This window comes from Varanus komodoensis, unplaced genomic scaffold (assembly GCF_004798865.1).
Source record: "Varanus komodoensis strain SLA01 unplaced genomic scaffold, ASM479886v1 scaffold1, whole genome shotgun sequence".
Classification (NCBI taxonomy): Eukaryota; Metazoa; Chordata; class Lepidosauria; order Squamata; family Varanidae; genus Varanus; species Varanus komodoensis.
In genome coordinates, this window is record NW_025335268.1 from 33,025,508 (window position 1) to 33,049,847 (window position 24,340).

At 41.5% G+C, this 24,340-nt stretch overlaps 1 protein-coding gene across 1 annotated transcript in view; it reads left to right on the forward strand.

Annotated features, from left to right (window-relative positions):
- Nucleotides 1-24,340, forward strand: part of PRKN (parkin RBR E3 ubiquitin protein ligase) — an 858,599-nt gene that overhangs the window by 139,406 nt on the left and 694,853 nt on the right. Inside the window, exon 2 of the mRNA XM_044421581.1 lies at nt 5,533-5,696. Coding sequence (XP_044277516.1) covers nt 5,533-5,696 — 164 coding nt within the window. The remainder of the gene's footprint in view (nt 1-5,532; nt 5,697-24,340) is intronic.

The following is a 24,340-nucleotide window of genomic DNA, read 5'->3' on the forward strand; positions in this document are numbered from 1 at the left end:
AGATGCAAGTATCTTGTCTGCATAATTAGGCCCCAGAACTGAAATGACTCTCACAACACAGGACAAGACAATGCACTGGACACATCACTAGATGCTCTTTCTATAGTGCTGTTCAGGACATCATTAAGGGCTCTAATGTTGGATTCACAGGGGTAGATGAACATAGCTGCTAGAGCCCTTGGAAAAGCACAGCTGGACAGCTACTCAAGGACACAATGAAGGACAGTAATGCAGGCCTCCTTCAGCACTGCACTGTGGCTTAATTGTGTGCCTTCACATATGCTCAGGCAGTCCCATAATGTGTTTTAGATCAGTTGTATTCCAGCCACCTTCTAGGCTGTTTCATCATCTGAAGCTCCTTGATAAGTGGGAACGCCAACTAAATTCCACAGTGCCCATGCCACAGTAGTTGTCCTCATATTTTAAAAGGTCCTCCAAAGTGCCAAAGTGGGTGATCACAAGCAATTGTGGCCCTGACTGACACCCAAGCCGAAGTCATACATATACTAAACTTGAAAGTAAATCTCACAGACCAAAGGGTTTCTGAACACATTTTGCATTAGTTGCTAGCCCCCCAAACAACAGAGGATTCTTTATCCATTTTTCCGTTTTCTGCCCTACCCCATCTCACAATAACCTCTGCAGTTGATGCTGCACAGGGAACCTTTTGTCTCTCATAAATTTTAATTTAGTACTGAAACCATTGTTCTGTGGGAGAGGAGTACTTACATGATGTAATAGACCTTTCTGGCTTTTACAAAAAAGAATTAAATATCTGAAGGCAACTGTTTCTGACAGAATAAAGCAGTTACAATGTCCCAGCAACATTAGAATAGCATAAGCAGGATTTATTATACTGTTCTCTCGCCCCTTTATCTTCTACTGGTAGAAAACATTATGCAAAGATGAATATTCTGCTAAGGGTATTATATGTTATGCAAATATGGCCTATATATATTGAAAAGGTATTAAATCATTGAACAACAATTCTTCCAGGTTTGTTGGAGAGCAACAAGACCAAGAGCTGTTCTGTAGTACGGAAAAAACAATTAAATTAAAGAGAGGACAATGGTGAATAATTTGAAACCGCATTACTAATTTGAAGTATGTGAAAGATTAACTATTTCATTAAAATTTATTATAATGCTGTTCATTTGTCAATGTCCTTTTTTCATGGGGAAGAAAGGCTTGTGGTGATCTAATCTTTTGATACTTGGCCAAGTGGTGCATATTGCTTTATTGCATTTTTGTTTCATCATCTGTTTCAGTTATAATCCTTAGCGTGGTTGATACCACTTTGATCAATCGTTTTAGCTTTAGTGAAAATGCAGGCGTTTTTAACTCATGAGTAGCAAGGGGCCTGTGTAGCACTTTGGTCATTGAAATTTGACTCCTGCTCTATTCAGGAAAGTGAACAAATAAAATCCATAGTCAATGGTATTGGAAGGAGAACAAAGGTTGCGTTCTCTCCCTTTTCTTTCTCAGACACACAGAATCCTGGTTGGCATATCCAGGTAGTGACAACCTGTGGGGCATGTACTGTTACCTCCCAGCAGGCAGATGAAGTTACGTGTGATGTGGGCTTTCATGTGTTGGTCCATACAGACAGCTGCCCAATTTGCATTACTCCTTCTTCCCCAAGAAGCTTCTGCGCATACTGACCTCTGTGTGAAGCACCCATTTTGTTCTCTGGCATGGCGTGAGCTGTTCAGGTCTCTGTGACTGTGAACATCTAGCATTCATAATCACCAAAATGTTTCTAGGACTTCCTTTACGTAATTTTCTTTTCCTTTAGATTCTTGAAAGCTGAGTACTACTTGCATAATTACTCATGGCTTTTCCTTTTGCTTTCGCTTCTCAACTTCCTTTGTTGTTGTTAGTCGCGAAGTCGTGTCCAACCCATCACGACCCCATGGGCAACATTCCTCCAGGCCTTCTTGTCCTCCACCATCCCCCGGAGTCCACTTTATGTTTCCAAAAAGGAGTTTGGGAGCAGCATGCAATGGTAATATATCGGGAGGTGAACAACATGCTGCATTCCATGCTCATGGATCACTGACCATTCAAATCACACACAGTGTGATTCTCAGCTCTCATGTTTATTAAAGCTTGTATGACAAACTTCCACAGTTATTAAAACTATGTTCAGAACAGGGTGGAGAGATTTGATAGTCCCATCTGGCTAGCCTTCTGCTGAATGCAGCTCTTCTTAGATTGACCTTTTCCAGCCCGGTACCTTCTAGACATTCTGAACTCCAACATTCATGAATGCCAGACAGCCTGGGTCAGGAATGCTGCGAATGCTGCCTGGCGACAGTGACACACGCATTGGTGACTTCCCGACTTGACTTCTGTAACACGCTCTATGTGGGGCTGTCCTTGAAGACGGTCCGCATACTTCAATTGGTTCAAAATAGAGCTGCCAGGCTGCTGACGGGGACTGGGCGTTATGTTCACATGACTCCAGTCCTCTGTCAGCTTCACTCCCATTGAAGTCCGGGCCCAATTCAAGGTGTTGGTGATGACCTATAAAGCCCTAAACTGCTTGGGTCCTGGTTACCTGAAGGAGCGCTTAAGTCCATATATGCCCGCCCACCCCCCCGAGATCTGCAGGAGAGGCCCTTCTCCGGGAACCCTCTGTGAAGGAAATTAGGAGGGTGAGTACTTGGAGGAGGGCTTTCTCTGCGGTGGCACCCCACATATGGAATGCGCTCCCCAGAGAGGTCCGCCTGGTGCTGTCGTTATTTGTTTTTCGGCGCCAGGTGAAGACCTTTTTATTCAAATGTCATTTTAACTGTTAATAGTATTTATTTATTTTATTCTTTGGCCAGGGCGACTTAATTTATACTGTTAATTTATATTATTTTATCAAAGTTATTTATGTTTGTGAGCCGCCCTGAGGCTTTGGCGAATGGGGCGGCATAGAAATTTTCTAAATAAAAATAAATAAATAAATAAATAAATCTCAGCTGTCGCTATATGCCTCACCTACTCTTTGCTGATTATGAAGCGTGCTGTAAAGAGCTTTGGATGTGAGGCAGTAGAAAACTAAAAGGTGTGCGTGCGTTTTTAAATAAAGCATCCTGTACAGATACAGTGCATTCAAAAATTATAGATGCCTTTCAGAATGAATCCATAGGATTAATTTATTTTCTGTGTTAATGAAACTGTATAAAAATGGATCTTAGGCATCACTTTTAGTCTTAACTCTTCCTCAGTGTTCTCAATGAAGCCAACCAAGACTTTGAGGATTTTCCTATCATTTATTGATTTTCTGAAATAGGAATTATTTTTATAAAAGCTTTAAAATAACTTGGGCTGATCATGGAAGAATATGAGGAGTTGCTAAAGTCTAAAGTATGTTGAAGTTTTAAATGGTAATTTCCCTCCTTCCCCAAAAGTTGCAGGCCTGTTTTGTAGCAGCATATGTTTATTATATATCGCTTTCAGCAAACAGGTCATGTCACATAATGTAACATGGCAAAAGTGGCCTCAGGCTATTTTGCACAGTGGTGGACTGAGCATCTCAATCATTTCTTAAGAGTTTGTTCCTTAAGGGAATCCTATTATTTGGGTATGAGGAGGATAACAGACAAAGATGTGGTGTGTAAACTTTTTAAAAATTACTGCCACAGGGAAGACAGTGGCAGGTCGAGCTCTGAAAAGCTCACAAGGGACTTCTCCCTTTGAAATGTGGAGAATCTTCAAGCTGTGCTCTAGGAACCCTCCTTTAATGGTTCTTAACAGAACTTGAGCAGGAAAAATTCTCTTACGCTAAACTCTACAACAGATTCCTTTGTGCCCTACCACAAGCAATGGCTATTTTCAAATGTGCATATTCTATACTAATTTACAAGACTAGAAATTCTGAACAACTCTTCGTTAAGTTAGTGCTGTTATTCAGCAGTTTTATTTTTACTGGGGTGGGCAGATTAAGACTTTCAGAAATACTTTTTAATATTTGTTTTTCATTCCACCCCTGCTGTTCTTACCAGCATGGAACCCCACCCCCTCGCAAGAGCGAGAGAAAAGAATTGCATGTGTCCTTATGCAGAATTCCATCCACAGGTAGTACTTATAAAGAAACTGATGCTGCTATGTAATTACTGTTAGTAATTTACAGGCTGAAAGTTGTTCCTCTGCTGAGGTAATACACTTCCTAAAAAAATAGGACACTTCTGTCGGGAGAAAAAAATATGTTTTCTCAGCTGTTTCATGAGGGGGGCATTTCCACATGTAGAAAGGTGCAGTTCAAAAGCACGCATATCACTTGTTGGAGTATTCTGTTCCATGTTGCATTATACGAGTAATACCAAGAAATGAGACAGAAAAGATTGCTATTGGGGGATATAGTGTATGTTGGCACAAGTGAAAGGTCTGTGCCTATAAACTATCCAAAGTAGGCAATTTGCTGTCTGTTGGATGTTTTGTACTACCACTTCAATCACTCTTGAGCTTCAGCTATGTTGATGGGACAGATGGAAGTTGTAATCCCAGAAAACAAGAGATCACAATATTGTCCTTCTGTTTGTATGTTTGCAATAGGGTGTAGGACTAAATATTCACATGTAAGTAGATTTGGAGGTGTTAAGAGAAAAGCTTCTCTTCATTTACCATTTGCTGCAATGCCTTTTCACAACTACCATCAATTACATCTAAATTTAAGGCATATAATATGCTTCTCTAAGACAGCATTTCTGAGTTATCCTGAAAAAGCAATTCTACCCTGTGAATAGCAGCAGTGTACAGCTTATTTGCCAAATGTTGGGATATATCTTGACCAATTGATGTAGCTCTGAGTCTGGCAGTATTTTTTTGGCACTGCATGAATACATTAGCAGGAGTTACGTACTACAGTTATTTAAGTGAACTCTGCAAAAGACCAGACTGCTCTAGAAAAGATTTAAATGCTGCAAGCAGCATATAATTTTCCCTCCATCATTATTTTCTAGACAATTGTATCTCTGGGAGGCAAGTATATTTGAATCCGTGTGGCTGTATTTTTTTAAAAAAGGCTTTCTTTCAAAAGCTCCTTTAGGCACACATTCTAGCAAGCATACTTTTTCAAACATAGGTTTGATATGGTATGTATGTGTGTACACACACACGCACACACATGGAATATAGAAGAGATATGTACACATCTTGAGATGTGCATACTTGCAGAGTATAAATTCAGATCTCTCCAAGGGCAAGCATAAATTGAAATTAGTGATTATTCTGCATCTTGCTAATAAACTCTGCTTGTTGATTCTGTATACTGAGAATAATTTATGTCTGAAACATAATCCATGTTTACTTAGTTAAACAATTACCTAATGGCAACCCTTACTTGGAAATGCCTTTTGAAATAATAAACTGAAATATGACATTGTTCTTTCTTTTAAAATGATAAAGCATACTAAGGTTTTACAATACCATTGTGCCAGTTCTCCATGTTTCAGAAAGTGTTGTTCCTTACATCAGTCTCTGATGTATCTGGCTTCAAAATATTCAGGCATTAAAAAAAAACAATGTCTTGTTCTTGGTCAGTGTTTGTCAGGTTCAACTCCAGCCATGGTTTCCCAGTGGAGGTTGATTCAGACACCAGCATCTTCCAGCTCAAGGAGGCGGTTGCTAAGCGACAGGGAGTTCCAGCTGACCAGTTGCGTGTGATTTTTGCAGGGAAGGAGCTCAGGAATGACTTGACACTGCAGGTAAGTCTCCCTTGGTAGTTTTGTTTCTGGGATGCCGCCAGCTTAACTGCCTCTGCCTCGAACACTGCCAATCTGACATTCACGCCTGAGATCTAATAGAATAAATAGTGCCTGGGGATTTCTTGAACTTTACTCCACACTGCTTCATTAATTCTGACCTTCTTAATTATGCATTAAAACAGCAAGCAGAAAGGATGGGGAGGAAGAAAGAGTATGAGAAGGGGGATAGAGCAGGAGAGATCTCTGCTTAGTGAATAAATGTTTACTGACTACAGGAGCAAGCTATGCACATTTTCTGTATCTGTTCAATTTCTACATTACTTATTCCATTTGAATCTTAATGAAGAAGGATGTGAATAAATTGTTCTAAATCAGGCTGCTCAGTCATCACGTTGTATAGAATTTGTAACCCAATTGTGACCCCTGGAGGATAGTCGCAAGGCTGCTTTTGCTGCCGTGTGAGCATTTCTGCATAAAGTGCATGCACTGATGAAATATAGTCTTGGCAGGCCTGATCGTGGAAGCCCCTGAGCTGTTCCCAGAGGCACTGGATTGATGATGAGGCACTGGCATCCTGGAAGAAAGCACATATGGGATGTGAGATTTTGAAGTAAGAAAGAGGAGAAAGAAGCCCCACCCTATTCTTTCAGCCCTTGCCCTCACCCCACAATATAGGAATAATTAAGTTGACCTGAGTTGTAGGGCTGTTGTAAGGTTTTGTAAGACATGAAGACTATATAAATGCAAAGCAATTTATAGACGTACATATGTATGAATGCTAAGCAAAGGGAAACAGCTTGACAAGACAGATGTAGAGAGAGAGGAGAGAGAGAGGCCTGTCACAGCTATCATTTGTATTGATGCCTTCATTGTTATCAGAGGACTGACATTTTGTTGCATTGGAAATGTCCTTTGATCGAAGCACAACATGACATGTCGAGATGGGGTGTTCCACAAAGCTGGAAATGGTCCGTTTTTACCAGTGGGGAGAGCTATTGTGGTGTTGCAATTAGAGTGTTGGACTGGAACTGGGGAGACTCAGGTTCTAGTCCCTACCTGGCCATGAAACTCCTAGGGTGTCCAGTCACTGAGTGTCAGCCTCACCTACCTCACAGGGTTTGTTGTGAGGATAAAATGGAGAGGAGGAGGAGGTTTATGTAGCCCATCTTGCATTCCTTGCCAAAGGAGAAAAAGCAGAAGACTAATGCAATAATAGTATAAAATTATAATACTGTTATATTACTGGTGGCATTATTGTGCTGTTATTGTATCCTCCATGCTCATAACACATTACAGAGTTTCATAAGGAAGAAGACAGGTGTTGGCCCATCTAGATCTTACAGTATAAATAGGACAGTGGACATTACATTAAACTGAGAAAGGGGAAGGGCCGGTTACAAGCATAGCAAGGGATAAATGTGAGCAAATACTGTACAGCTATGCGTATCTGGGCTTGGTTGCATTTGGGTTTATAGTTGAGTAGGGGGATTTAAGGGGTCAAGGAAAAGGCATTTCAGAGAGGTAAGTTTTGAGAAGGAGGTCTGTAGGGTGATGGTGTGTGTCACCATATATATGTATTATGTAGAAGCAACAGCAAAGAACCCACCTCATTCTTTAGTCTCCTAGGTAACTACATTTAAAAAAGGTGATGATGATGATGATGATGATGATGATGATGGAGAGAGAGAGAGAGAGAGAGAGAGAGAGCAAGCAAGCAAGCAAGCAAGCAAGCAAGCAAGCAAGCAAGCAAGAATTGCCTGCAGGCAGAAGCTTTCTGTTCTCTCACCAGCCCAGATTAATTGGCACTCATGTTTACAGCAAAGTGGCTGCATTGCTATGCATCCAATGGCAGCTATGTCCAGTTGCAGAGAGAGAGGCTCTGCTTTATTGACATCCTATCACTTCTCCTAGCTGGGTATGTTTATCGCTTTGTAAAATGCTTTAGGGAGTTTGACCACACAAAAGCAACTATAGAAATGCAAATTGCACTTGTCATTTTCCAGAGGATCTCCTGCTGCTGAGCCACATATTCCTTTTGTATGAAGTGCCTCCTTTAGCTTTTAGGTGGCTTCCTTTAAAAAAGGAAGGAAGAAGAGATGCGACAGCCAAATTCCTATCTCATAAAAGTACATTTTATATAAAATATAATAGTGCCAAATGCTAGGTTTGGAGGGCTACATTACCCTTTCAGAAATTCCTTACACCTGTCTGTTTTGCTGCCAGTTCTGGTGTCAAAGTGTTACAATTGCTGTATAATTGTGTCAGGCTGTTTCTAGGTGAAATATAAACTGTTGGTTGAGCTTGCACAGGAAAAACGAAACACTAGCTACTTGTAGCACAAAACAAGGAGCATGTCTTGTTTTCCATGGTGAGTCTGCAGTCCACGTCTTCAGATGAGTCAGAGTCTGCTCTTCAATCGGGAGTGTGTTGCATTGTAGTCAACATGCTGGACACATGCAATAGCAAGTCTCTGCAGTAGAGACTGGCTCTTCCCGCCCACACACCTGCTGGGGAAATCAGATTCCCTGATATTTCAGCTGCTCTTCTGGCTGATCAGAGGAGTGAAGCTTTCATGTTTACTTTATGGGGACAAAGGTCACCGACCTGAGAAACAGCAAGAGTGTGTATAACGGAGGCTGTAGCCCTGATGGAGTACACTTACCATGCTCTTTCAGGTTATGTGGAGTGGAAAATCAACGCACTGGCTCTCCCTGGGTACAGTTGTAGTATTCTGCACCACATACGTGTAGCTTTAGCCAACAGCTGTATCATTCAGCTGCCTTGTCAGCTGTTCTCACAGGCGTGCACAACAGGACTGCCGCAGCATGGCTGACTGGGAAGCAGAGGGACATTTGGTCAGGGATGTGAAGTGGGCAGCTACCACTTCTCGGCACATGTGTCCTTGTAGTGCCAGGATCAGGCAATACAAAGTGCATGGGTTGCAGCCAGCCATCAAGATTTATCCGTGGATCCACACAGTCTCATAACTGCCTTGCACATTTGCATACTGGCAAATTATCTGCCAGCTGTTTGTGGGGGAAATATTTTATGGGGAGGGGGCTGTTGTGGACCTGTTATGGCCTACAGCCTTATGGACAGTATCCAGTGTGACTCTACCACTGATGTAAGTTACATTGCGGTAGTGCATCTAGTACATGCTAAAAGCATTTGCCAGCATGGCAGTTTGCCTGGAAGATGAAGTACACCAGCAAATGCCATTGGCATTGCTTTAAGGATTGCTTATGTAGGGTCAATGTGATTTTCATTTGTGGTAAGTGTTGGATAAGATGTCTCTGCTGTCTACTGCTGCATAGGTAAATAAGTGTAGCTAAATCTGGGAAAGGCTTTCTGATATTGCCATTGGTTGGGCAGTTTTAAAGAGCAAGATCTCCTTGTGCCTGTTCTCCCGAGGCAGATTGATTTTCTCTGCCTTACCATGGGACAGTCTGTAATCCTAAGAAAGGCATATGCTTGTTGCAATTAAATTTGTAAGGTGCATTCTTGGGCTGTGCTCACAGCAAGCATCTGACCCATGCTACAGTCAAGCTTCCATTGCATCACCAACACCCCACACTCAGATTGCTTCACATGGCTGTGCCATTCTTGACTTTTCCTTTTAAGATGCCCAATATTGTTTTTGTCTCCTTTCCTGTCCATATGTGCTGCAGTGAACCTCCCCTGCTTCCTTCTTATACAAATGTTCTACTTCTGGATCGTTTTCTATGTCTGAAGATGAAAGGGGCCAGATATGCAGATCATTTCCCATCCAGTCAGCATTGGCTTCTCTGGACTCAACTCTGGTACTAAAAACAGGTGTTGGATCTGAGTCCTGGTGGCTTTTGGTATAAACCAGTCCCTGAATGAAATGGTGGAAGCAGGAGGGGGACATGAAAATCATTCCTCTGGAAACTTTTAAAAACGGAAGATGTAGCATGGTTTTGTGAAGACTTGTGTGCTGGAAAGGAAATAGGTGAATGTACCTTATGAACGTATATTTACGTGAGGGGGAACAGGACATATTTGCACTTACATGTCCAAAAAATAGATAAGGGATGGAAGAGAACCTCATTTAGTCAGCATTTTAAACCAAAGTCATCTTAATTTACAGTTCCCAGCCTAATTCATGGATCAGAATGCAGTTACCCTTTGGATCACTCCCTCCTCTGAATTTTACAATGCAGTTTTCATCTCAAATATTGCAAACAAAAGTGCATGTATTAGCAGAGGCTGTGTACCAACATATGTGTAAGGGAAAGTTATGTAAAAAGAGTTGTTCACAAGAAGAAACACAACTTTTCATGTAGTTTTAAAATGTGAAAACTGAACAGAACAGGCTTATGACTGCCCTCATGCAGAATTGGCATGGGCAGTCATGTAATGTAGAGGCCATGAGCTTAGGAGAGGAGGGGACCCTGTTAGTAGCTGCAGTTCATATTGGACATTCCACCTTTCCCGTTGACTTCTAGGTACTCATGTACAGAAGCACCCCTAGTTCATCAACGAGGACATAAAAATCATAAAGATTCTGGTGTTATTCAGTATTAAAAAGTGGAAGATACATTGATACAGGACACATTAAATATCAGTATTGTGCCTGCTTTATGCAGTCATTTCACAACAAAATGAGGAAAGTTTCTAATCATCCATTGTTCTATACATATTTTAAAAATTCTTCCCTACTTTTCCATCATCCTGGTATTTCAAATATTACTTGATGGCTTGAACCTGGAAATGACAGGAAAGCCTTGTGGCTGTGTGTTCATATTTTCCAGGGAATAGCTCAGGGAAATGCATTTTTAAAATCAGGCATTTTAGACATTTATATTCCACTTTTTACAAATACAATCATTCCCAGATGGTTTAGAAAATGAAATATCAAAGCAGTAACAACAGTAGAAGCAATGTCTCCAGAACTCTCTTCCTCCAATCAGTTGTCTTGTGCTTCCTGTCCATAATGTTCTCCCTCCCTCCCTCCCTCCTTCTCTCTCTCTCTCACACACACACACAGACACACACACTTGTTAAAGAATCTGCAAAGCTAACTTTCATGGATTATATAGATCATTTACTTACACAGTTTCCTCCAATGTTGTACAGATGGGAACCTGTTTTTCCCTTGCTTCAGTCCTGCACACATGTCCATGTGTAAAATTTCACTGCAAAAGCAGTGGGAAGAGAACAGTACAGAGAAAGGGCTCACACAGCAAGTATCCTCTAGTCATAAATGTACCCTGCCATTTTATGATTAATATATACAATCCCATTTCTTATTAGCTATGCATTTTTGTTTGTACAGTCATATTTGATCAAAAGTGCCCTTTTCTTTTGACTTCCTGTCTCTTTTGATTTTTGGCTCATCTAACTAGTCTGCTGTGTAATTAGAATGCAAGGAATGTTGGCCATGGAGCTGCAGAAAACTGTACATTCTCAACTGTGAGGATGAATACAGCAGAAAAGAGAAGACATGAGCTTGGAATGTTTTTAGCACAGATGTGAAGGAACAGATGCATAAAGGAGATGAGATGTTGGCACATGTCCTCTTTCCTTAAAGGACTCTTCCACGGGGAATTGGCATGCATTGGCTGTTCTCATCCAGGTTTGGTATTGTTGTAAAGTCAAGGTGCCAGGTTAAATGATGGAATTCAAAAGTGATGGAATCAGCACTCTTTCTTGTTTTTATTTGTAGACAATCTCATACGCACACAAACACGAAAACTTTTTGATAGTACTGTGTGTTGTTTTCATGTGCTTAAAGTTACTTTAATGTTCTCTCTCTCTCACACACACACACACACTTTGTTTGACTTGTTTGTATTTTAAAAGATGTTCTTAGTTGAGATTGTCTATGAGAAGAGTAAATTGAAATCTAAAGAACTGAGATATGCTCCTTGTAGACAAATTTATCTCTACAAGGAGTTTCAAGTGCACATTTCCTATAAACAGCAACACCAGCATTCAAATGTTTTATGACGGCAGAGGCGATTTTAAAGATCTTTCCTTTTTCCATTTAAAATTGGAGTGGAGGACTGGAAAAGTCCTGCTAGTTAGGATGATAATTTAAAAACAAGGGGGAAAAGGATGGTAGATTGCTGTTGAATAATTATTTACAACATTATTCTTAGTAAATGTTCCTCATTGAGTAAAATGAGCAGCAATATAAAATATACAATTCCTTCTCTTCATTAAGATCAAATTAAAGCTGTTGATCTTTCTTTGTTTTTTAAAAAATTAAGAGTTGAATGTTACATTTGCACTAATATTAAGCATAGTTAAGGCCAACCAGGGTTCTCTTTCAACTAAGATCTGAAACTAGCTGCAAGCCTGTATATTTTATATTTTTGCTAACAGAATGTTCAATTGACAACTGCACTAATGGTAATGAATAACCAAAGTTAAAAGGGGAGAGGCAAATTCCCATGTAGGAGGCTGGGCCCTGCGATTTCATAAAAGGTTCACAATTTCCTTTCCACAGCTAGGATATCAGCTGATATTACACCACTTGATTTATAAGGAATCTTTCAAGTGATGCAGGCACTGAGAAAAGCAATGTGATCTGTGAGGAAATTCTGAGACCAGCAGCTTTGTCCTTACAATGTAAAATTTAAAATATTTATTCTATTTCCCCACATGTGGCTTTCCCCAATCTGATACCATCTAGAAGTTTTAGACTATAGTGCCGAGCCAGCATGGCTAAAGCAGGTACAGGGACCTTTTGGCCATGCTTCCTGGGTATGATGGGCACAGTAATCCAAAGCATCCGAAGGGCAAAAGGTTCCACACCTGCAAAGAGGAAGTTTGGAAAGGCAAATTTCCCTCTTTGCTACAGACTTCATTTGTACTACAATGTCATCATGGACAGAGTGAGAGAAACCCACTGTGTCCTCTAGCTCTGGAATGTCCTCTCAGGAATACAGCTTGAAACAAAATACCGTTTACTGTTTGTTAGTTCAGTCTTAAGTGTGAAAAAGTTTTACTGTTATGCTGAGGAATGGGGGTCTGTGAATTACCACTGTTTTGGTGCGGAATGCCTGACTGTTTTCCTTCTCATTTAATTGTTTCTGTGTATTTGGGGTGAGAGAGAAGGATAATGTGGGAGAGAAGGACTTAAACTAATTCACCTTCCCCTTGGTTGCAATGCAGAAAGTGACATAAATAAGCTCTGATTGAATCCATGCATGGCAATTCAATTGTACACTGTCTGGTAGAAAATGGGAGGATAGAAACAGCAGAAGGCAGTGTGAGTGTCTGCTGTGAGATGAAATTAACATAATTAACTAATTTGGAAAGTTGTTTTCTAAGATAGTATTTTTGATTTCTAATGTTTTCAGTAAGCAAATCTCTTGAAGATTTTCACAGCTTGGTCCTTTTAAGGGGGACTTTATTGGTACAAAAAGGAGGGACTTGAGAAATAGAGCCTCTGCTACCCTCGTATCAGTCCCTACTACTGTGAAAGCACGTGCTGATGTAAATGTCACAGGTCATCCTGGGAGCCCGCCATGGCCACGGGAACAAAAGAGCTACTCATAGTTACACTCACAGGCTTGGAAATGCCCAGATGAATTTTCCAGTCTTTCTCTCCTTTGAATCATACCCATCACCAATACCCATATTACACTGACTGCTTTGGAAACCTCTCTCTATTTGGAAGAGGTTCAACAGCGGGCATAATGAACTGCCCTTCAAGAAACACACATGAAAGCTCTCTGGAGTACAAGAAACTAATTGGCCTGTGGCTTTGGATATAGGCCTATTAATCTTCCAATTGGGTAAAGAACAATCCTATGCATGTTTGGACAGAAATAAGTCCTACAACTCCTTTAGAGGGGTTATTTCAGTACAAAAGTCTGGTGTCAGGAGAATTTTCTACGCCTCCTTCCTTCGTTCTTCCTCCCTGTCTGTGCCAAAAGGATCTTTGAAAGCAGCCAGAGAATAGAGTTGGATGGAAATGTTAAACTGTGAAAAATAAGTGGTGTGAGGGAATTGGGCTACCTATGGGGAGATCTTCCATGTGTGTGTTTAAAGAAGATCGTCTCTTTTTGTTTACTCAGTTATCCTTTACAACTGTGATGTGGTGCTGACACCAGTGGATGTTCATGCATAAAAACAGCAGATTTGACTTAGCAGAATTGTGAACCTTTAAGTTTAGATTCAATATTAATAAGTAATATGTCAGCTAATTCACTTATATGAATCAAACTTCCTCAGCTAGGATCCATCCAGATGCTATGGACTATAGTCCATCAGCCCCAGTAAACATGACAGGGATGATGGGGGTTGTAATCTAATGGTTGTAGATGGTGAGGTTTAGAGCTTCTTTCCCCTTTTTCTCTCATGCATAACATGCATCACTAGAACATGAATGTACAGTGTATACTTTTGGTTAAACACTGTATCCTGGATAAGAGCACTTCACAGGTACTTGTCCGATATTGTCTTTTTCAAAAGCATTAATCTGGCACCCCTCTAGCAAATGACACCTGATACAGTGACCTCTTATGTCCTCATCACACAAGAATTTATAATTATACTTTGTTTATTTACTAGTTTGTGAATCAAATTAGCTACCCTGAGGGCAGGCTGTAACAAAGCTTTGGGATTGTTAAATTTCCACACATTCACCCCTGCAAAAAATGAAGAAGGGAATGCCCCTTTACAATAAGGATCTGTCTATATGAACTTAACATAAAGCCAACTTACTATTGCTTAACTCTATTTCTCCAGGTGACCCATCTTATGCTGCTTTTATCTTGGCTAATTAAGTTATACCAGTGAAGTATGTAGAGTACAGAGAACCATTACATAAATACTCTATTCTCCATATTGAATAACAGTTTGTACATTGCTTGGCAAGTTCTGGCAGGGTGGCAAGTCTAGGGTATGACTGCACAAACTATGCTTTAAAAATATGCATACTTTTCATCTGTCAAGAAATCATTAATATCAGGCATTTAAGATCCCTGCACAGTCATTTGGATAGACCACTGGGTGATATGAGGCCAGTTCCTATATCACAGCTAATTCAGCGTTTCTGTGAGGATAAACAGGCTGGTGGGATGACATGTTTACACTTTGGAGGTCCTTAGAAGGAACAATACCAATATCAGCATACTGTATTTTTCGCTCTATAAGACGCACCTTTTCCCCCTCAAAAGTAAGGGGAAATGTCTGTGCATCTTATAGAGCGAATGTGTGTATGCCCGACGCCCGGGACGCTGCCGGCCGCCTGCACCACGTGGCACCACCTGGCTGGCACGTGCTCGGCGCGCCCTGCTCCGCCCCCACCCCCGGCACAGGTGGGAGCTGTGCCGCTCAGGGGGAGAGGTGCGGAGGAGGAGGAGCCGCGGGCTTTAACCTGCCGGCCACATGGAGAGACGGACTGCTCACCCCCACCACCCGGCAACTGCTCACCCCCACCGCCTGGGAAGACCTGCTGCCGCACCGCCCGGAAGACCACCACCGGCACACTGCCGGCCCCACTTGGCACCACCTGGCTGGCATGTGCTCGGCGCGCCCTGCTCCGCCCCCCTCCTCCAGCGCAGGTGAGAGCTGTTAATCACAGGTCGGTGTGTGTTTTCAAATGGCAACCCGTCTTTTAATGAAGCCCATGGGGAAGTGATGGGGAATGTGCCTGCAATTATCAGGAAGCTTTCCATGGATCAGTTATCTGTTAGTTGATAGACACTTTTTTTTTTAGGATCAGTGGATATTTGAACAGCATTACCTTTGTGTATGAAGTTTATTCTTCAAAGGCTACTTAGTCCGCTGTGTGTTTGATTTACCGTACAATAGCTCATTTTTTGTCAGAAGTTTTTTTCTATTATTTACTAGTAGGGCAGCGTGGACATTACTGGCTTTTTTAGATTTGTTATTGAATTGTCTGCAGCAGCTCTTGTATAACTGGTGTAGATTGTGGATCCCTTCAATAATTCCACTACTGACTAAGAAAGTGATGTCAGTGATTGTGAGCAACAGAGCTTCATAAATTCTGACTCTAGTGATGATGAGTTCTATGGGTTCAACGAAAACTAGAAGAGTACTTGAACTTTAAAGTCTCTCTTTTGTTAATGACAGTGATGATGGTTCTTAATGCCACTGTTGACTGCTGTTCATTTTACAAGGTTGAAATACAGTATTACTGTATTCTGTTATAGTTTATTAAATAGTTTAGTAAACCATTTGATTCAGAATATTTTTTTCTTGTTTTTCTCCTCTAAAAACTAGGTGCATCTTATGGTCAGGTGCATCTTATAGAGCAAAAAATACGGTAGTTCTTCATTGGGAGAGAAAGGACACTGGGGTATACATTTCAACATAAGAGCCTCTTAGGCCTACAGTTTTACATCAGCTGGGCATGTTAGAGAAACTGTGTTTGTTTCAAGGGAAGGGAAATCTGCTTTTCAGTAAATGTGCTTGTTTTTCCAACATGGTAGTTTGTTGCAACATGGGCATGCTCTAATAAAGAAAGTCAACCAGTTGGACCAAGAGATATGCCTACACAAGGCTCACTAAATGTATGCAGTTGGCTGCAAATTGCCTTACAACTGTGGGCAGCAACAGGGGCCAAAAAGTAAACAAGTGATTACCCCCTTGTAAAGCCTGTTACAAGGGAGCTTTGTCTCATTTTCAAGGCCACTTTTTCTTGCCCTGACAGCATCAGAGCAGCCAGAAAGAAAAGCCAGCTTGAAACCAGAAAAAGACATGAGAAAGAAAATGGGTCTGGAAATCCCTCTTTCAAAAACAAAACAAAATAAGAGTTGGTGACTTTGTTTAGGTTCCACAGAAACCTTTAACTATCGACTTAATGAAGTTACATCTTTAAATGCATTTTCTTTTGAGGGGGGCAGGGGGGAAGAAAATTCCTTTGGAGGCTGGCAGATCCGTTGTCAACGAAGCAGCATAGCCATGCTGGGCTGCAGTCAGAACCTTTAGGGGACTATTCATGGTGCTGAACTCATTTGGCAGGATAGTGTTCAAGACCATGGACAGATCATTTAAATTCTGTTTAATGTCTAGAGTGGATACATCACCCTACTGATATTGGTGCCATCACCCTTCACTGCCCATTTCCGATTGGGCTTAAGAAGGAGGCTCCACTGGTCTAACAATACCTGGAGCAACGCTGGCTCGGGGAAGCTGGTAGAAATGTTATGGAGCAGATAGTTCTATTTCTGTTACCTTTGTTTCTTACCTCATTTTCAAAGACATAAAAGGATGAGCAATCATGTGCATATGCTATTCTCTGTAGCTCCAGGGCTGCTCAGAAGTTTCTTGATCATTCAGAACTGACATAGGTTTGGGGAAAACATGCTGTATATGCCTTAGAATTTATTTAAGTTATTTTAGAATAATAGACCTAGTCCAACGATAAAACCTGTGAGATAGCAGATGCCAAAGAAACCTGGGGGAAGTCCATAGCAATCCTATTGCACATTCTCCTTGGGTAGTATCCCATTAGATGTATTATAGTTATGTTCTTAAGAAATAGCATTGTGTGCAGCACACATTTCATTCATCTGTAGTTGAATTCCATGTTTTAATTTGACAGGTTCCCACAAAACTAATGACTGAGGTCAACTGACAGTCATCTATCTTGATTCACTGGTGGTGAGAATATTATTTGTACTCCAGAGGAATAGATGACAACTGTTAATTGAAAGGCAACATAGAGCAAGCTCAGAAAAAACTGGGATATTGCCTGTCCATCAAGAAAGCTAGTTCCCTTCCTTTATTACCATATATACTGGTGTATAAATGACCCTTGAAACCAGAAATGGTAAGGCAAAAATGAGGGGCAGGTGTAGTCTTATATGTCCAACATATGACAAACACCAGAAAAACAGCACAAAATATTTATCTCATCTTATTCACAAGTCACCTTATACACTTGCATATGTAAGAGCAGAGCTGGCTGGAGCCGGGAGTCTGACTAGGTGACCTGGGAAGCCCCTCCTGACTTGCTTTGTTTCTGTGTTTTTATGTGTATGGGAATAGCAGGGCTCCAGGGCTATGGTGCTGTCCCTGAGAAACTTCATCTTTCCCCAACCCTGTACCTGATGTCCGTTTGAAGGATGAGTTCTTGAGGCACAGAAGTCCTTCTTGGTGTGTAGGCCTCCCTGGGAGCTCAGATTGTTCTTTCTATAGACACCTTCACTAAAATGCTCTTGGACTTTGAGGACTCTTGGGGTGGGATTTTGCTGTGGGGGGGCGATGGAGGGGGTAATTGATATAAATAATCTTCCTTCTTACCTGAACAGAGGAGAAAGTTAGGATCCTGGCTGTACTCCTTTTTCTAACTATGCTAAAAAGGGAAAATGTAGATATATATCAAAATATATGCAATCCCTGTTTGATCCTGTATTTTTTGTTTGTGCAAAATGTGAGCATTAAACTGTAATTTCTATTGTGAGTTCTTGAAGTAAGTATAATGTATAACTAGTTTCAAAGGGATACATTCCACTGCTTGACTTGTTTGCAGGTGTGCTCTTCCCCAGGGTAAGACTAAGAAGTCCTCCTATGCATTTGTATTATTTCAGCTTACCTAATACACCATGAAATCTCCCCTGAAGGTGTTCTAATGAAAGTAGGGGTTGAATTCAAGCTCTGGGAGGGGGCTGGTAGCTACCTTTTATTTATTGTAAAAAGTTCCAGTCTCTGATATTAAAAGAAGAAAAGGAAAGTATGTTGTCCAGAAGGAACACTTCGGGTTCCTCGACCACGGCACTCATTTTCTTGCCAATGGACTTCTGGCAAGGGACGGGTTACACCTCACAAGAATGGGGAAAAGGTCCTTTGGAGATACTCTAGTGAGCTTCGTCCAGAAGACTTTAAACTGAGCCAGGAGGGGTGGGTTCAGGCCCCCCAGTAACATGTCTGCACTGGACAAGTGTGGGGGGAGGATCAGGGCTCTGGGAGCAGGGTTTTAGAGATACTGCAGGGACTGACAGGACTCCTACAGAGAGGAGCCAGGTATCAGGGAGGATGGGAGGAAGGAGGAGGCTGGGAACTCCAAGGAAAGGAAGCGGTGGGAAGGAGTTGAGGTGCATGTACACCAGTGCCAGGAGCATGGGTAATAAGCAGGAAGAGCTTGAAGCTCTCCTGGGAATAGGAGGGTATGACCTGGTGGGAATCACAGAAACTTGGTGGGATGAAAGGCAAGTCTGGAATGTGAAGACAGAAGGGTATCACCTTTTTAGAAAGGACAGGAAGGGAAAGAGAGGTGGGGGCATGGCTTTATACGTCAGGGAAGGGATAGGATGCAGTGAGATAGAATGCAGCACAGATGGGGATTCGGTAGAGGCAGTCTGGGTGAAACTTGGGGGTTTTGACAGGGAAATAGACCTGACAGTGGGGGTATGTTATCGCCCTCCAGGTCAACTTGAGACTCTGGATGATGTCCTGACAGGCCAGATTCTAAGGATATCTCAGGGGAGAGGCACAGTAATTATGGGAGATTTCAGCCTCCCGGATATTAGTTGGGAGACTCACTCAGTGGTGACAGCCAGGTCACGTCGCTTCCTAGAAGCTATAGAGGGAGGGTTTTTCACATAGAGGTCCGAGAGGTGACGAGGGGAGAAATCATCCTTGACTTGGTCTTGACCAATAAGGAGGAGCTGATAGATGAAGTACAGATTAGGGAAGCTCTGGATGCGAGTGGTCACTCCATCCTTTGCTTTGAGATTAGGGGACTGGGGACGTGCAGCAGGTCAAGCACTAGAAGCTTCAAGAGGGCCAACTTTGGCCAACTGAAGGGCAGACTGGGGAAAGTCTCCTGGGGTAGGTTACTGGAAGGTAAGCGAGTTGAGGAGGGGTGTATAGCACTCAAAAGGGAGGTTTTGTAGGCGCAAGCCTTGATGATACCTCTAGTCAGTAAGGTGGGGAGGCGGAGGAGAGTGCCGCCATGGATGCGAAAGGAGGTGGTTAGAGGGATTAGACAAAAGAGGAACCTCCGTAGGAAATGGGTACTGGGGCAAATAGACAAAAGGGTATACCGGGAGGAGGAGGCCCATTGCAGAAGGATTCTTCGCAAGGCTGAGGCTGATTACGAGCTAAGACTTGCCAAGAATATCAAGAGCAACAAAAAGGGCTTCTTTCAGCATGTAAATAGGAAGAGGAAGGGGAGACAAGTGGTGGGACCACTAAATAAGGAGGAAGGAGATCCAGTGACTGATATGAGGGAACAGGCACAGATGCTAAATGACTGTTTTGCCTCTGTGTTCTTCCCCAAAGCAGGACGGGGGATATCTGCATAGGAGATTAGATGAGGCTGGGGACTTGTGGCAGAGCCACAAGGAAGCACAAGGAAAACCACAAGGAAGCAAGGAAAGGAAAAATCAGCTATAAAATCTGGAATGGGCAGCCTTGTGTAGTGTTACAGTTCTGCTGCACTGCTGCCAGTTGGCAGCACTACCTTGGTAAACAGAATGAATAGGAAGAGGCAAAAATACAAACCCATGGTTGGAAGTAACATTGTTCCCACAAAGAAAGAGAAAGAAGCTTTAGTGAAGAAGCAGGTTAAACCCCTCATGTAGAAAACCCCATGGCTTACGACCACCCTATGAGGCAGGGTGAAAAATAGTGGTATGGCCAAGACAACCCAGGAGTTAGGGATTTGAACCTGAGTGCCTTGTGTCCACGTACACACTGGGTGCAATGGACATCAACCACTGCATACTACACAGCCGTTTCAGCTCCTCCTTAAGCATCTGTGCCCGCGTTCCTTTCACTTAAGATTTATAAACAGACTATGCTGGATAAACAAATAAAGAGGCCTGCGAGGAATTGTTCGTTCATTATTATCAGCTGGAAGAAAATGGAATTTTTAAAGGCAAGGGCAGGAGTACCAAAGTCTTGCTCTTCTAAGCTGCAGCCGTACAAATTACTCTGATTTCAAGATGTATAATTGGTTATATGTTTGACCTACTTACTCTTGAACGAATGAACTCTGCTGATACTGCTGCAATTGTTCCATAATTCAGTGTCTTCAGCATAAAATATTCTATCTAAACTGTGCTTCATTTTTCCCTCAATTTCAGCCTATGATTGTTTTCAAATTAATTATTGTCTAACATCAGCCATTAACTTTGCTTTTCACTTATTTTCTTGCATTATATTATCTTGGATAAAGCACAAACCGAACTGGCTCTTTTTAATATGTATCATACAAAGTATTAGTACTATAATCTTTAAAGGCATTTATTCTGAAATCCATTTATTATTCTTATCAACTTAATTGACTGGCAAGTAGGAATCAACCCCTAAAGCTCATTGACTGTAAACTTTTTAGTTAGTGGTGTTTCAAAGTGCAGGCACCATCATGATAGTCTCCATAGCCATGCCGTGCCCCAGCAAGAGTCCGAAAAGGCAGGCAGCTGTGTAGATCCATAGCAACAAGCTGGTTCTAGCCATTTTTATGTCTTCCAGGGGCAGGTCTTGTATACAGTTGTTTGGTCTTAATTGCCTATTCAGAACCAAGTTGCTGCAAAATATTTTGTATTGCAACTGGGAGAGCTCACAACTCTATATTATTACTGGGAAAATTCATCCTTTCCCCTGGCCTATAAAGATTGTAGCTTAGCTTAGAGGGAACAGGCAATTCTGAGGAGGTAGAGAGGGGTAGCAGATGACAGCAACTTTCCTGCTAATTTGAAAGTGTCAAGACCTTTCAAGCCCCGGATCGACTTGCCATACCACAGGCTCTGTTGCTTCTGGAGTTCTGAAGGTTGGTCATGTAGGTTAATCTTTCAAGTTTAAGTCACATTAAGGAAGATCAAGCAACTGACTTGCTTTGATTTTTAAAGGTCGCAAATGAGTACATATATAGTCTTTCCAATATGTTGCTCCATCTGTGCACAGAGGCAAGGCATTGTGGCTACATGATAGATGATCATGTAGGGACAAGGGCTAGAGCATGTAAAATTGTGCATATGGTTCCAGTCTGAAAAGTCAAATTCTCCTTTCCGATAATGTTGCTTTTCCTTGGTTAAAATATCCTGGATCTATTCACAAATTCACAAGTTTTAAGCTCTCCAGAGACAAACAGCCCTGCTGGTTCAAACCAAAGATCGGTCTGGTCCAACATTCTTTTTCCACAGTGGCAGATGTGATCCCATGTACAGATAGGATGTAAAAGCAATAGCACCTTTTCCCCAGCAACTTTTACAGAGAGACATTCTGCGCTTTGTACTGAAGGTAATACAAAGCCATTATGATGAACAAGCAGAGATTGCTTCAGTTAGTAGTAGTAAATTCTAGAATTTAACTATGTGTTGTATAAAGAAATACTTTCTTTTATCTCTTCTGATTTCCCGCATTCAGCTTCATCAGGTAATTCCAGGTTCTAGTATCATGAAAAGAAGAGAAACTTTCCTACAGTATGTCCACTTTTTCCATATACCATGGATAATTTTAAACATCTTTATCATGTCTCTCCTTACTTGCCCTTTTTCTAAGTGAAAAGCCACAAAGGTTGCAACAAACATTACTTAAAATATTAAACAAAATATTCTTTCACCATCCCTGCAAAATGGATTGTTTAAAATCAACATTCAGTTCTGAAGATAGCACTTGCCTTACTCTGTCCCCTCTTGATTTTTGTCCTGGTGTTTGTCTGTTTTTGTTTTTTTGCCATTTCCTTTTAAATGCCTTCAACATTGTTTCTGAAAATATTTGAAGAAAAATGGTACTTCTAGTAAAATCAGAAAAGTTGTGTGGACTATCATGTCCTCTGTTAACCTCAGTTTTTTGATGGGTTGACACTATGTTGGCTATAAGACTGAATAAATTAACAAGATAGGGACCAATCCTACAGAAATCTATCTTTGATCAGTTTGGACAAAGTAAAGTCTTAACTTGCTGGAAGTGAGAGGTTTTTTGCCATCTATCATTCTGTGCAAATCTATACATAAATTGTAGTTAACATCTCTAAGGAGCATCTTTCTTTTATTTCCCTTTCCCAGCCACCCACCCCCTTAAAAAAAGCATAAGTCTTTTAGATTTCACATTACTTTGGTTATGTTGTTTTACAAAGCGGCCATTTCCATAGCCACATATACAATAGCACTTCTTTTTATCTACCAATGAAGATAGTTTCTATCTACAGACACAACTGAGGGCACTGGTGTTTGTCAGGATCAAAGTATGTGCCTCAGACACTTCAAGCATGAAACCACCAAGGGATCTGTCACAGCTGTTTTAAAAGCACATGCTCTCCACAGGTTTAAAAAGTTAGGGACTCTTTTGTTCACATGACCAAAGAGGGAATGCGAACATTGGGAGTGAGGGAGTAGGATCATGGTAGCGGCCTCCTTTCTTGACTTCCCTCTGCTCACCAGGTTTTCTGCACAGATCCGGCTTGCACAATGGTAGAGAACCAGTGAGCAAGATCCACAAGTGGAATACTAACTCAGCAGTGGTAGCAGGTGCCCCTTTGAGCTGCTGGCCAGAGGCAGAGGATTGCAAAAGGATATATATCTATTTATCCTTTTGTCTTTGAAAGACTCTAAGGAGAGTTAAGAAATGGATAAGTAACTGAACAATATCACCTTACTTAGGCTCAGAAGGGTCGCGTGCTATCACCCTTGTGCTTAGACAAAACCACTCCTTGAGAAGATGGTAAGACCCTGTCAGTCTTTATCTATACTTCCAACTCCCATAATAACTGAGTGGCTTCATGTCACCCAGACTATACATCACATTATCCTAATGGATGAGATTAGGTCCAGAGGGAGAGTCATAGCTCTGTAAAATGCCAACATATGATTGCCTCATCTGGGAACTGCAGTAGCACTGTCTGTCCAATTGGTTTCATAAAAATAGCTTATTGGGGCTTATGATACAACTGGACGAGCATTTAGAACCCAACTGCATGCTGGTGGAACTTGTTCATAGGAAAGACAATCACCATAAGCTCGCTTCTCAGTCTGCATATAATTTTGTTCCTCTTGCATCAATGCCCTTGAAATGTAAGAATATTTGTCTTTTCTGGAAAGATCTCAGAAGAGCTCTCAGACCATCTTTGGATATACATATTTTTACCCTTAGCTGTCTCTTTGGATTAAAGCGTGGTAGCATTTGAACAGTTGTAATGGCCTGCTTAAGCTTGCCCAAGGCTTCCTGCTGTGGTGATCATGTTATCTAGAATAATATGGACATCTGTGATGTCCCCAAATCAGTCATGATTCCTTTTACAGAATACTTCTTTTGCTAATGGGATACTAAAGGGAAGTTGATTAAAGTGGTATCCCCATGGCATATTAAAAACACATAATGCCACTTATTCTTTTAATTGAATTTGGAAATGCCAATAGCCATCCTTTTCATCAAGGACTGTGCATAGTGTCATTCTTGCCAAATTCTTCCTCATGTCCACTACGATAGAAAGGGAGATGTTGTCCCAGCACAGCTGTGTCAAGCTCACACAAGCAAGGTCACAGTAGATGAGCCAGTTTTATTCTCTGTCTTCACTAGGCTGCTAACTCAAGGAGGAGGCCTCATCAATTTGTGATGACTGCTTCAGCTTCTAGGTTTTCAAGCATTGCTGATGTGTAATAGAGAATATTTCAAAACTTCTGGACAACTAGGGGTACTGCTGGGTCCATATAGATGTTCTGAGTGCCAGGATATTAATCCAGGCCTTCAGAAACATC